Source organism: Zophobas morio, unplaced genomic scaffold (assembly GCF_036711695.1).
Source record: "Zophobas morio isolate AGI-343-1 ecotype UQ-CSIRO unplaced genomic scaffold, CSIRO_AGI_Zmor_V1 ptg000010l, whole genome shotgun sequence".
NCBI classification, from domain to species: domain Eukaryota; kingdom Metazoa; phylum Arthropoda; class Insecta; order Coleoptera; family Tenebrionidae; genus Zophobas; species Zophobas morio.
This window is the reverse complement of record NW_026972115.1, coordinates 1,309,667-1,324,727: the sequence shown is the minus strand read 5'-3', so window position 1 is coordinate 1,324,727 and position 15,061 is coordinate 1,309,667. Positions and strand designations below refer to the sequence as shown.

General features: G+C 30.4%; 1 protein-coding gene across 1 annotated transcript in view; it reads left to right on the top strand.

Moving 5' to 3' along the window:
- LOC135125975 (lachesin-like) overlaps positions 1-11,916 on the top strand; it is a 261,363-nt gene extending 249,447 nt beyond the window's left edge. Inside the window, exon 6 of the mRNA XM_064051762.1 lies at positions 11,104-11,916. Coding sequence (XP_063907832.1) covers positions 11,104-11,204 — 101 coding nt within the window. The 3' untranslated portion in view covers positions 11,205-11,916. The remainder of the gene's footprint in view (positions 1-11,103) is intronic.
- The last annotated feature ends 3,145 nt before the right edge of the window (positions 11,917-15,061 follow it).

Sequence of the window (15,061 nt, the reverse complement as noted above, 5' to 3'; positions counted from 1 at the left end):
ATAAATCGATGTCCGTTTGGAATCTACGGAGCCAAATATAAATTTGTGTCATTTTTTAGGAGCGTCGAAGAAAACAAAATTCTAAAAATCTTCAAGACAGCCCGGAGAGATTTTTAGCGTCCAGATTATGTTTTATGGGCCCAAAATTTGTACATACAGTAATTTTCACAAAATTCGGGGCCTGTTTAAGCGAGATAACTTGATATAAATTGGAAATTTTTGACAAGTTCAAAAAAAAAGCGTCGAAAAAAAATTTTCCGTGTGACCAAAATTCAGTTTTTTAACTAACTTTTCTACGCTGATTCGTGTCTGGTGTCAATTGTTGAATATCCTTATTAGTTTAGACGAAATTCTTCTTAAATCAATAGGAGATTTCAAGTTTGAAGGGTCATAACTTCAAAATGATAGAAAATTCCGATTTTTTGTTGTCACCAGTGGATTCCCTGAAGTTATTTAGTTGAAATACCCTCCCTGCGGAATTTACTGAGCAAAATACCAGACGGTGTCCTTTTTCAGGAACGTCAAAATTTAAAAAATTAAAAAAAAATTAGAACCGCCTGGAGCCATTTTAGAGTCCGGATTATTTTTCAGTGTCCGGAATTCGTACCTACGGCAAATTTCACACCACAAACCAGGGCGAGAACTATCCCTAATTTTAATTAAAATTCAATTTAACCACACACAGAGTTATTACTGTTTTAGCACTACGGGGCAATTTGGCGGAATTAATAGTGAGATGTTTATTCATAATTTGCATTGCATTGTTGGAAACTGTGCAAACGCCGCAGTGCTTGCTGTTGTATAAATACTCAGTGTACGGTAAGCTTTGAAACGAGCCAACTCACTATTACGGTAAATAATACAGATATTAGCATTACAAGCGAACGTCAATTTTATTACGATCAAAACAGTCCACTGATATGCAAATACCGAAAACCAGTATAAAACGCCAGCTGCAAAAACCCTCACCTTCCCACAATAGAAAATAGTAAACAATTAATATTAATAACGCTTGTAAAGCACGAAATCCAGCTCTGTGACCATTCTAATTCCGGCGGCGTGCCAAACAAACGTTGGGTGATTTTCGGTTTATTAAAAACGGCTAAATTTCGTTGTTCGAGGCACTATTTCTCCCGATTTTTAGTATTCTAGTCGAAGCTGACCTCAATTTGAATATGTTTACGACACGTAAGCAGTACATTTTTGCGGATTATTTGTGGGAAATTCGCTGTCTGCATTTATATTTTTGTTGGGTTTAATACAATTGTGGAACCGAAATTGGGGTGGGGATATTTTTACGGTGACTGCATAATAACTAGGGAATAAATTTCGCTAGTTTTGTGTCGGTGTAATGATGAAACATACCGGGTGAAGTTAGAAGTGGTAATTGGATGCATGTACAAAAGCGTTATTTTCAGACGTGTGGTTGTTTGTGTATTGTTGGCTTATGGCGCTTTATTACATAATATGGGTAAATGGAGTGCTTTTAAAAAGTTGGAACAATGCTTTTATGTTCCGGTAAATTTAGTAAAATGTAGTGGGCGCACAACGGGGGAGATTTTTGCGGAAATAACACGGATGGGTTATTTTTAGAACGGTAATAAAGCAATGCATGAGGTTATTCGAGTCTGAATTAATGGTTGTCTATGCTGTAGGTGCAAATGATTCAATTAGTTATGCAATTGTGCTGTGTCTTTTCATCCGAACATTCTTCTGTATCTAACTGTGAGTAGTAGTGTAGTCGATGCGTTATGCGAGCTGGGATAACCCTAAACTTGTTAAGCGGAATGGCGGTCGATAATACTAATCAACTGTTTCAGCTTTTAATTCGTTGGATATGGATGACTCAGTTGAATTTGAGATTTCTGTTTTTGTGATAACCTTTAACTCCGAAAAATCGAAGAATCCATGATTCAAATATTCGAAAATTCGAAAATAAGAAAATCGAAGACATATAAAAATCATCTGGAAAGTTGAAAAATCGAAAACTGAAAATCGAGAAATAGAAAAATCGAAAGGTAAAAAAATCGAAATCTAGAAATTGAAAAAGTAAAAAACTGAAAAATTTAAAACTCGAAGAATCAAAATTAAAAAAGTTGAAAATGAAAACGTCGAAAATTTGAAATATTGCATGACTGAAAAATCAAGAAATCAAAAAATCGAAAAGAGAAATTTGAAAAACCGAAAAACTGAAGAATGGCAAGATTGAAAACTTGAACATGAAAAACGCAGAATCAAAAACTCGGGAAAACTAAAAATTAAAAAAAAAATTTGGAGAGTAAAAATTGAAGAAATGAAAAATGAAAAAATCAACAACTCAGTGAATCAAATACTCGTAAAATTAAGAATTATAAGAAACAGAAAATCGAAAAGAAAACAATCGAAAAATCGGAAACTCAAGAAATCAAAAGGTGAAAAAATTGAAAATTCGAAAAATCGATAAATAGAAACCAGAAGAAATTAAAAACTGAGAAATTGAAAAATCAGAAAGTGTGAAAAATCACAATAGAAAATCGAAACATCGGAAATCAAAAAATCGAAAATCGAAAAAATATAAAATCATCTGCAAAGTCAAAAAATTGAAAACTGAAAAATCCAAAAATAAAGAATAATAAATTTGAGAAATCGAAAAGTAAAAAATCCGTAAAATCAAGAACTGAGAAGATTGAAAATTCGTATCGAAAATCGAAATTTCGAAAAATCGAGAAATGAAGAAAGTAGAAAAGCGAAAAAAACTGAGAAATGGGGCAATTGAAAAATCAAAATAGAAAATCAAAAATTGAAAAATATAAAAATCATCTGGAAAGTCGAAAAATCGAAACCTGAAAATCGAGAAATAAAAAAATTGAAAAGACAAAACATTGAAAAATCGAAAACTCGAAGAATCAAAATTCAAAAATTCGAAAATCGAAAAGTCAAAAAATTGAAAATTGCACAACTGAAAAATCAAGAAATCGAAAAATTGAAAAGTAAAACATTGAAAATACGAATCAAAAAATCGAGAACTCCACAAGTCAACAAATCAACAAATTTTCTAAAGTTATAAAGTTTGAAAAATCGAGAAACTGAAGAATCGAAAAACTGATAAATCGAAAAGTAAAGATATTGAAAATTCGAATTTCTAAATATTACTGAAATGGAAAAATTGAGCTATCGAGAAATGAAAAATCGAAAAGAAAAGGAATTGAAAAACCGAAATACTGAAGATGTTAAAACTGAAAACTCGAATATTGAAAAATCGAAAATGAAGAATCAAAAATTCAGGAACTCGAAAAATCTAAAATTTGAAAATTCTGAATTTCGAAAATGCAAAAAGTACAAAAATCTACCGGAAAGTTAAAAAACCAAAAACTAAAAATTGAGAAATAGAAAAACTGAGGAATAAAAAAATTGAGAAATCGAAAAACTGAAGAATCGAAAAATTGAAAAATCGAGGAGTAAACATAATGAAAATTCGTATTTCTAAAAATTCCTGAAATCGAAAAATAGAGAAATCGAGAAATCAAAAAATCGAAAGGAAAAAAAATTGAAAATCCTAAATACGGAAGATGATAAGACTGAAAACTCGAATATTGAAAAATCGAAAATGACGAATCAAAAATTCGGGGAATCGAAAATCGAAAACTCGAAAAATTGAAAAGTAAAAATCGAGAAATAAAAAAATTGAAAAGTAAAGAGTTTGAAAACTCAAGAACCCGAGAAATCAAAAAATTGAAAAGACAAAACATTGAAAAATCGAAAACTCGAAGAATCAAAATTCAAAATATCGAAAATCGAAAAGTCAAAAAATTGAAAATTGCACAACTGAAAAATCAAGAAATCGAAAAATTGAAAAGTAAAACATTGAAAATACGAATCAAAAAATCGAGAACTCCACAAGTCAACAAATCAACAAATTTTCTAAAGTTATAAAGTTTGAAAAATCGAGAAACTGAAGAATCGAAAAACTGATAAATCGAAAAGTAAAAATATTGAAAATTCGAATTTCTAAATATTACTGAAATGGAAAAATTGAGCTATCGAGAAAAGAAAAATCGAAAAGAAAAGGAATTGAAAAACCGAAATACTGAAGATGTTAAAACTGAAAACTCGAACATTGAAAAATCGAAAATGAAGAATCAAAAATTCAAGAACTTGAAAACTCTAAAATTTGAAAATTCTGAATCTCGAAAAATCGAAAAACTAAAAAAATTGAAAAGTCTAAAAACCGAAGAACTGAAAAATGGAAAAATCAAAACTTGATTGAAAAATTCGAAAAATCTAAAATTTGAAAATTCTGAATTTCGAAAATGCAAAAAGTACAAAAATCTACCGGAAGGTCAAAAAATCAAAAACTAAAAATTGAGAAATAGAAAAACTGAGGAATAAAAAAATTGAGAAGTCGAAAAACTGAAGAATCGAAAAATTGAAAAATCGAAGAATAAACATAATGAAAATTCGTATTTCTAAAAATTCCTGAAATCGAAAAATAGGGAAATAGAGAAATCAAAAAATCGAAAAGAAAAAAAATTGAAAATCCTAAATACTGAAGATGGTAAGACTGAAAACCCGAATATTGAAAAATCGAAAATGACGAATCAAAAATTCGGGGAATCGAAAATCGAAAAGTCGAAAAATTGAAAAATTGCACAACTGAAAAATAAAAAAATCGAAAAATCGAAAAGTAAAAATATTGAAAATTCGAATTTCCAAAAATTCCAGAAATCGAAAAATCGCGAAATCGAGAAATCAAAAAATCGAAGAGATAAAAATTGAACAACCTAAATACTGAAGTATCACCGAGAATTCGAATATTGAAAAATCGTAAAACGAAGAATGGAAAAACTGAAAAATCAAAAACTTGATTCAAATATTCGAAAAATCGAGAACGCAGAAATCAAAAAATTGAAATAAAAAGAAATTGAAAAATCAAAACTGGGTAAATAAAAAAATCGAAATGAAAAAAAACAGAAAAAACCAAAAACTGAACGATGAAAAGTAATAAAAATCAAAACTAAATTTCCGAAAAATCGAAAAGTCTATAAATCAGAAAATCCAAAAATTATAAAACTGAAAAAATCGGAAAACTGAAGAAAGAAAAATTCAAAAATCTAAAAAAGAATTGAAAATTAAAATTTCGACAACTCGAAAATTTGAGAAATAGAAAAAATTTTAAAATGTTCCGAAACGTAAAAAATCAAAATACTGAAAAATCGAAAACTCAAGAAATTAAAAAATTGAAAAAAAAAAGGAAATTGAAAAGTCTATAACTGAACGATGGATAAAATGAAAAATCGAGAAATCTGAAAACCGAAAAGGAAATAAAAAATTGAAAACTCGAATGAAGAATTGAAAAAAATTGACAAACGGAAAAATTGAATAAACGGAGAGTTTGGAAACTCGAAAATTGAAAAGTACCAAAAATCCAAAATTTCGAAAATTTTAAAAATCTAAAAAACTCTTCCACAAATTGAAAAATTGACAAATCGAAAAACTGAGACCTCGAGAAATCAAAACATCGGAAAGATAAAAAAATTGGAAAAATATAAAAACTGAAAAATGGAAAAATTGAATAATCGAAAACTTCAAGAATCAAACTTAGAAATATCCAATCGAAAATTCGAAAAACAAGAAACTCGATGAATGAAAAAATCGGAAATTAAAAAAATAAAAATCGAAAAACTGAAGAAGGGGAAAACTGAAAAATCGAAAATTTCAGCGTTAGAAATATCGAACAAACTGAGAAATCTTCCGGAAAGTAGAACAATAAAAAATTGAGAACTCGAGAAATCAAAAAATGGAAGCGGAAATGAAAAATCAAAAATCGAAAATTCGAAAAATTGAACCATGGAAAAATTGAAAAATCGAAAAGAACTTGAGAAAATTAAAAATTTCATCGGAAAGTACAAAAATTAAAAATTACAAAATTGAGTCATCAAAAATTTCGCTGGACTTTGAAATCAATAAAACAATTCAAGATTTTTCGAATTTTATTTTTTTTGAGAGCACCCTTATAAGTTAAAAAAATATAAACGTAATGTTAAAGTAAATATAAAGAAGCGTGTTAGGCGTTTATTCCATTACAAAATTTTGTAGTGACGTCACCACTTTTTTTGCAACTAATCCTATTTTGCACATTTTAGGTACGATTTATTCGGAAAAATTTTGAGATGATGTCATCAATTTTTCGTAAGGGTTGAACAGATATCTTTCGAATAAAATTACCATGCTTACGATAACCTTAAAACCTCTGCAAGGTTTCAAAGCATTCGGATTTGCATATTCAAAGTTAAATTGCAAGATATTGTTAGATGAGATCGTGGTTCAGAGTACGTGATGCCTTTAAAAACTACGCGTGGACACTACTACCTAGTTAAAAAAACAAGAGTGTTCGGATGAGGAAACTAACACAATGAAATCGAACGGCATAAAATCGTCTAATAGTTCGAACTTTGTTATTATTTCTGACACCGAATTGACATTTCAGACATTCGCAACTCGCCTGAAAAACCCGTTGCGACTCCAACCCTAGGTCTAATAAACTTCGTGAATCCTATCAGTCACCCTAGCACGGCGTAATTAGTGTGCACAGGTGAAATGGCTGCTCTCCACTCATTATGGCCCGCGATAATTAATAGGAAAGCTTGTCATCGACATGTAAACCTATTGTCGTGTGTCAGGGCGGCAGCGTAATGAAGCAGCTTCCCGACATGACACCGTAGTAAGGAATTTCTCATCAGCAAAATTAATTCATAAATATATTACGAGCCTTTGACATTTTCTGAAACATCAGCGGTGAAACTTTGCTCCAGGGAGTGGATTTCGCCGGAAGAGTAATTGAAATATAACGTTTCATTTACGAGGAAAAACGAACTCTGCGATACCGCATTTTCCGCCAACCTCGAACTCGTAGTGGCGATTCTTACTCCAGTTTAATTCGTCGCTGTTGAACTTCCCGCGTCATACTTTCGCCGATTGTTCCCCCAAACATGCGAAAGTGCCATCCTTCACAAAAACCGCACTCTGATGGAGATGTACAAGACATCCATCTCGGCTTACCCGCCATCTTTCACTTCATTTCGGCCCAATCGGCTCGGCCCATTTAAATTGGACGCCGAGGGCCCAGATTAAACCCAACATGTACAGTACAACACGCAACATTTTGCTATCAAAATAAGAGCCGGGACTATTAAGAAGGCAACAAAGGACAACATTAATCAGGAGCTCCCCCGGCAACTTAATGATTTTCACAGTGAGCAAATTTAAGGAGATTTTGCCATTGGCGTCGGTATTATGCGCACATCACTGATGAAATTCGTTTATGTGTGTTGAATATCAGGAAGTTGTGGTGTAATTCAATTTAATTCTGTGGCAGTGGCTGATGTGAATAGCGACATTTTAGCCGGGATTGTGGATGGGAATTAATTTTTCGGCTTCGCAGGCGAGGGGAATTTTTTGGGGGCGGGGGCGGGGTCAGGTATTTCAGTAAATAAAATCGGGTAAAGGTTTGTTGTTGGTGCGGGCTTTCAGAAATTATGAAGCATAAAAAAGCGGGAAAGGGATTAAATGTAACCTGTTTTATTATATCGAAAAATTAGACCTAAGCCCGTTTTCTGAGTTCACATTTTTACTTTCTGAGCGTAAGCTAAGGAAGTATGGTAATCGAGTCTATCGGACGATTTGCTACTTTCATATTTTCTCGATGTTTCGTGACCTCTAGAGTACGGAAAAAGTAGTCTCCCGTTTCCGTGTGTCTGTCTGTCTGTCTTATGTTTGGCGCCTGTGTCGATTTTTCTTAGACACTAATGGTAATTTAGCTAATCATCCCCACCACCAATGGGATGACGTCATTACGAAATTTATAGTAAGACTTTCTTTTTAATTTTATAAAATAAGACGTTATGTAGGTACTCGTAGTTTCCAGAATTATTTATACAGGGTAAAATTACTTATATAAATATTAAAAAGAAAAACAAATCTTATAATTTTTCCAAAAAATTGGATTTATTACTTTGCACCAATTTTTTGATTCCAGGGTTTTTCGTTTTTCCTTTTTCTTCGATTTTCTGATATCAAAATTTTTAATCTTTTTAATTTCTTTAATTTTTCAATTTTTCCATTTTTCAGTGCTTCGATTTCATAATTTTCCGTTTTTCCAACTATAATTTTTTCAGTTTTTCAATTTCTGGACTTTCATTTTATCGATTTTTTTATTTATTTTCCTTATTTTTTTGATACTTTTTTTGATTTTATAATTTTTCGTTTGTTTAATTTTTTGAATTTTCAGTCTTTGATTGGATTAGACGGTTTTTTGATTTTTTAATTTTTCAATTTTGCAATTTTTGGATTTTTCATTTATCCGGTTTTCCAAATTTATTTAGTTTTCAATAATTCGAAATCGAAAGAAATTAATGAATCAAAAATTGGAAAGAAGAAAAAAACGAATAAAAAAATTGAGAAATTAAAAATCAAGAAACTGAAAAATCGAATGAAAATAAAAAAAAATTCAAATCCAATAACTGAAAATTGGTAAAACTCTAAAATTCTAAAATTTTCCCATTTTTCAATTACTGGATTTTAATTTTTTTAAATTTTTATTCGATTTTTCGTTTTTTATATTTTGCAGTTTCTCGATATTTAATTTTTCAACTTGCCCGTAAAACTGAAAAAGTGAAAAATTTTAAAAATTATATTTACAATCACATTTAAAATGAAAATTTGAGAACTTTAGAATTTGAACGAACAAAAAAAAAACTAAAATTAAAAAACCGCGAATCGAAAAATTGAATAAAAATGAAAATTAAAAGTCGCAAAATTGAAAAAAAAATTGATGAAAAAAAAATTAAAAATTGCAAATCGAAATGTTCAAGAACCGAAAAATTAAAAAAATTAAAATCTGAGCATCGAAATCTCGAATAAATTGTGTAAATAAAAAATAAAAAAGTTAAAAGGGAAACTTTGAAGAAATGAGAAATTAAAGAAACGGAAAATTGAAAAATTTAATATTAAAAAAAAATGAAGCTAAATGAAAAATTGAAAAAATGAGAAATTAAAAAGAGAAAAATAGAAAAATTTAGAAATTGAAGTATCAAAAAAAAGAAAAAAAAATTAAAAATCAGAAATCGAAAAATTGAATTGACAAAAATTGAAAATTCGAGAAACTAAAAGATCTAAAATTAAAAAACCGAAAAATTAAAAAGTCTATAAATTCAAAATTAAAAGATTCTACAATGAGAAAAAAAAATGAGAACTTTGGAAAACTGGAAAATTGAAAAAAATAAGGAAATACAAATTGCAAATCCAAAAATTAAAGCATTGAAAAATTGAAAAATCTAAATATTGAATAATTATAAATTGAAAATTCCAGAGAATTCGAAGTCTTAAATTAAAGGAACAAAAAAAAGTGAAAAATTGGAAAAGTGCAAAGCGGAAAAAAAATAAAATCTGAACATCAAAAACTCGAAAAATTGTATAAATAAAGAAAATTAGAAAGGGACAAGAAAAATTTGAAGAAATGAAAAATTAAAAGAGTGAAAAATTAAAAAATTAAAAATTTAAGCAACGAAAAAAAAAATAAAAATTAAGAAGTCGCAAGAAAGAACAAAAATTAAAAATCCAGAAACAGAAAAAGATTGAAAAACTGAAAAATAAAAAAGTATAAAAATTGATAAATTGAAACATTCCACTTTGAAAACGAAAAATTATAAAATCAGGACAATGGAAATCCTAAAAATTGAAACAATGAAGAAAATACAAACTACAAATCAACAAATTGAAGCAATGAAAAATTGAAAAATCGAAAAATCGAATAATTAAAAATTGAAAACTCGTGAAATTCCAAATCGAAAAACTGGAAAATTTAAAAGTTGAAACATTCAGGAGTTAGAATAAATCGAAAAAATTGAAAACGTTAAAATGCAAACTCAAAGTCGTAAAACTAGAGGAGCAAAACAATTAAAAACTGCAAAAGAAAAGAACACCGAAAACTCGAAAAACTGTAGAAATAAAAATAATAAAAAATCTAAAAATTGAAATGTAAAAAAATTAAGAAACTATAAATTGTAAATCCATAAACTGAAGCAATGAAAAATTGAAAAATCGAAATGATAATAATAATAATGATAATAATAATTTATTTCCAGCAGACTACAATTCTATAGTGAAACATAGCACTAATAAGCAACTAAATAATGAAGTCTAACTCAAATTCTAATTACTAATAAAATTAATAATGAGCAAATAGGAAGAATAAAATGAAAATAAATAAGAGGGATATATCATAAATGTAGCAATTTAATTTTCATCTTAGCAGAAGTGAAATTATCATAAAATATATCAATGTTGTGAGCTATTCTAGGTATAATTATAAAATCGGAGTATTGAAAACTCGAAAAATTGTAAAAATAAAGAAAATAAAAAATCGTAATGAAAAATGAAAATTTGAAAAAGAACCGAAAAACTGAAAAATTCAAAATTGAAAACTCGGGAAATTATAAATGGGAAATGAAGAAACAAAAAAAATGAAAAATTGAAAAATCACAAATCAAAAAATTGTAGTAACGGAAAATTGAAAAAAAAAATCAATAAACAAAAGATTGTAAAATATAAATATAGAGAAATCGAATAATTGAAAAATAAAGGAAAAAAATTGAGTAATTAAAATTTAAAAACTTTAAAATAGAAAAATTGCAAAGTCTACAAACTGGAAAATTCGAAAGTTAGGGAATCGAAAAACTGAAAAATTTAAACATATAAACTCGAAAAAGAAGAAACAAACAAAGTGAAAAATTGAAGAAATTCAAGTCAAAAAGGCTGCGGGAGTGATATTTACGCCACTGGTTTTCACTTTATACAGGTTATCGGAAATTAAAATTTCCAAAAATCTTAATAACATTTCAAAGAAGCGGGCGGCACTTCAGAGGTAAGGAAGGTTCTCTCGAAATAACCGTCGACCAATTTTCTTTTATTCTATCGCGTTACAACAGTAGTTTGCGTTCTCCCTGCCACCGAAATCTGCGGAACGTAACCCGTTTCAGCCCTCGCCCGCCACACCAACAATGATTAATCTTGCAACGTCTTCCCGTTCCTTGCAGCCCAGACTGATTGTTTTCTTCTTGTTTTCAGGGGAACATCCTGCAGCAATGCAGCACGGAGGGCAGCTTCGCCTCGAGTATCCCTTCTCGGCCTGCCTGCTCAGCGTGCTGGTGGCGGTGGCGGGCCCATAAACTCATCTCCGGGGAACAAACTCAAGAAGTCGAGGAAAAAGTCGCTGAAACGTGTGTAAATGTGTAAATAGTGCAGTGGTGGACGCCGCCCGGACAGGAGATTTAAGCACGAGGAGGAAGAATGAAGTGACGTTTGCGGTGCAGAAAGTTCGGACTTCCTGAATTCATTAATAATTCACCGGAAACGCTTCGCCCATCCACGGGTTTCAGAGACCGATTTCCATTACTGTTTAAGTGCTTTGAGCTCAAAATTTTGTAACACTAGTGTGGTGACGTGGACAATCGATGGACTTTCTTGTACTTTAGGTTTCCCAGTTACACGTTGTTGTAAATAACACAGTAATCATTGAGGGTTTTACTATGATTCAGATATTACATACGAGGTACTTATACGAGTTTTTTTCGACGTCCTTGATTATATAGTCGTTATGTAATGGTGAGTTTGTATATACTATTAGGGCCATATCTATACTTATTGATATATTGTACATTTATATGAGACTCTTAAGGGATATTGTTATTTTTTTAAAGGAAATCTATTCATTGTAGGGATGATTCACGTTGTTCTTGTTTCTTGTATCTCACAGTTTATTAGGTTAACACTGGTCGTTACGTTTGGTCTATTTTTGAGGTTGTCATTGATGAAAATTTGATGTTTCTTAAAAATGTTGTTAAAATGTAATAAAAACATCTCAATAAAATCCACTAAAATGCAAGCTGGCTTCTATTATTTATAATTTATAAACAAAAAAAGAAGAATAAAAAAAATACATACTGTTACGTTGAATGGGCAATTAAAATCGGCGTGGGTGAAACTCAACAATTTATTTCTTAATAACTCGAATTTACACGATTGATTGCACAGCGATTATGTACAAAATAATTCCGGCGCAACTTGGCTAGACTCTGTCTTCACTGGACCAACTGAATGCTCCTTGTTCCCGATGGTGGCATCTATTTAAAAGTATACGTTTCTCTAGATGGATCGAGAACGCCGCTTCGAGGTTTTTCTGGGTTGCCGTCGCGACTTCCACTTCCAGGCTCTTGGCCCATAGGCGTCGTACCGGGGCGGCGTATGGGTTTATTTAGTAATAATGTTTATAAAGAATTATGCGCTTTAGATTTTCGTGATCTTAAGGCATAACAAAGAAGTTCAGTTTCCTAGGAACATTATAAAACTGGATTTTAGGAATTTTGTTTTTTATAAGTTCTCCATAATTGTTAAAAAAAAAATAAAGTTCAATTAACAAACCACAGGTAAGGAAGTATATTTTGCTTTTTTAAATAAATATATGTATATATCTTCTAAGCTAGCTTAGCTATATCTAGCTTAGGAAGTATTGTAAAAGGATACATTGAGTGAATGTCTACTTTATTGTTTTCTCGACGTTTCATGATGCCTAAAGTACGAGATAATATGTCCCTGTTATTTGTCTTGAAGATTTTCATTAGACAAAAAATCTAGAAAACTACTTGACCGATTGTTGTCTTTTTCTAATCATCCCCACAACAACTTAGGAATGTTCTCTCATCATTTTGCTCGGTAAAGTTTGTCTAAATTTTACAAAACAATATTATTATGTACTTGTGCTTTATGAGTCTGCCTTGATTTTATCATTATTGCCCTTTGTCTTTTACATTTTTTTTTTGTTAAATATTCATTTTAGACAATTTTTTGATCATTTTCGAAATTATTCAATTATCATTTTTTTTTTGAATTGCCTATCAAAATATGGAAACTTTTGGATTTCTCGTAATAAATTGAATTCCAAGGAAAATTGTGCTCCGGGACCACAAGCAAGCCATATATTTCTAGTTAGCACGTCGAAATCTACGTCTTACAATTTTTTGCCGATTTTTAGGTGACTTTTTCAAAATCAAAATTTTTCTATACCTCTTTGTTGACAATTTTCGAAATTTACCTGAAGACATTTTCTTGTAGTTTTCGACATCCAGAAGTTACTTTGGAGCTCGTTCCTTGGATAACTCCGACTATTTTTTCAGAATCGCCTATTGAAATACGGAAATTTTTGATTTTTGGAAAAAATTTAGTTCCAAAGGGAATATTTTTAAAACCATACACCGGGACCACTAAAAAACCATATTTACGAATCAGCACGTCGAAATCTATATCTCAGGATTTTTTGAAGATCTTTAGGCAACTTTTTCAAAATCAAAATTTTTCCATACTTCGTTTTTTGACTATTTTTTAAATTTACCTAAATACATTTTCTTGTCGTTTTCGACATCCGGAAATTATTTCGAGCTCCTTTCTTCGATAACTACGACCGTTTTTTCAGAATCGCCAATCGAAATATCGAAAATTTGGATTTTTCGTAAAAATTGTATTCGAAAGGGAATATTTCTGAAACTATGACCTGGGAGAACAAACAAGACATATTTTTCGAATCAGCACGTGGAAATGTGCATCCCAGAATTTTTTCGGGATTTTTAGGTGACTTTCTCAAAATCAAATTTTCGACTGTTTGTCGACAATTTTCAAAATTTACCCAAAAATATTTTCTTGTAGTTTTCAACATCCAGAAGTTACTTTCGAACTCGTTTCTTGGATAACTCCGAGTATTTTTTCAGAATCGCCAATTGAAATATGGAAATTTTTGGATTTTTCATAAAACCTAAATGTTAATGCGAATATTTCTAAAAGCATGGTCTGGGACCGCAAACAAGCCATATTTTACGAATCAGCACGTCGAAATCTATATCTCAGAATTTTTTGGGGATTTTTAGGCGACTTTTTCAAAATCAAAATTTTCCATACATTCTTAGGATATTTTCGACCGTTTTTTGATATCTCTCGAAATTTACCTAAAAACATCTTCTTGTAGTTTTCGACATCCAGAAATTATTTTCGAGCTCGTTTCTTCGATAACTCCTATTATTTTTTCAGAATTGCCAATCGAAATATGGAAATTTTTGGATTTTTCCTAAAAATTGAATTCCAAAGGGAATATTCCTAAAACTACGAATCGGGACAACAAAAAAAACCATATTTTACGAATCAGCACGTCGAAATCTACATCTCAGAATTTCTTGTGGACTTTTAGGAGATTTTTTCAAAATCAAAATTTTCCATACAGTGTTAGGATATTTTCGACCGTTTTTTGATATCTCTCGAAATTTACCTGAAAACATTTTCTTGTAGTTTTCGACATCCAGAAATTATTTTTGAGCTCGTTTCTTCGATAACGCGGACCTTTTTTTCAGAATCGAAAATGGAAATATGAGCATTTTTGGATTTTTCCTAAAATTTGAATTCCGAAGGAAATATTCCCAAAACGATGAATCGGGACAACAGAAAAGCCATATTGTACGAATCAGCACGTCGAAATCTACATCTCAGAATTTTTTGCGGATTTTTAGGCGACTTTTTCAAAATAACAATTTTCCATACATTCTTAGGATATTTTCGACCGTTTTTTGATATCTCTCCAAATTTACCTAAAAACATTTTCTTGTAGTTTTTCACATCCAGAAATATTTTTTGAGTTCGTTTCTTCGATAACATCGACCGTTTTTTTAGAATCGCCAATCAAAATATGAACATTTTTGGATTTTTCCTAAAATTTGAATTCCAAAGGAATATTTTTAAAATTATAAATGGGGACAACAGAAAGACCATAGTTGACGAATCAGCACGTCGAAATCTACGTCCCAGAATTTTTTGCGGATTTCTAGGCGACATTTGCAAAATCAAAATTTTTCCATACCTTATGAGCGTATGACATTTCCGACAGTTTTTTGATAATTGTCGAAATTTACGTAAAGACACTTTCTTGTACTTTTCGACATCCAGAAATTATTTTCGAGTTCGTTTATTCGATAACTGTGACCATCTT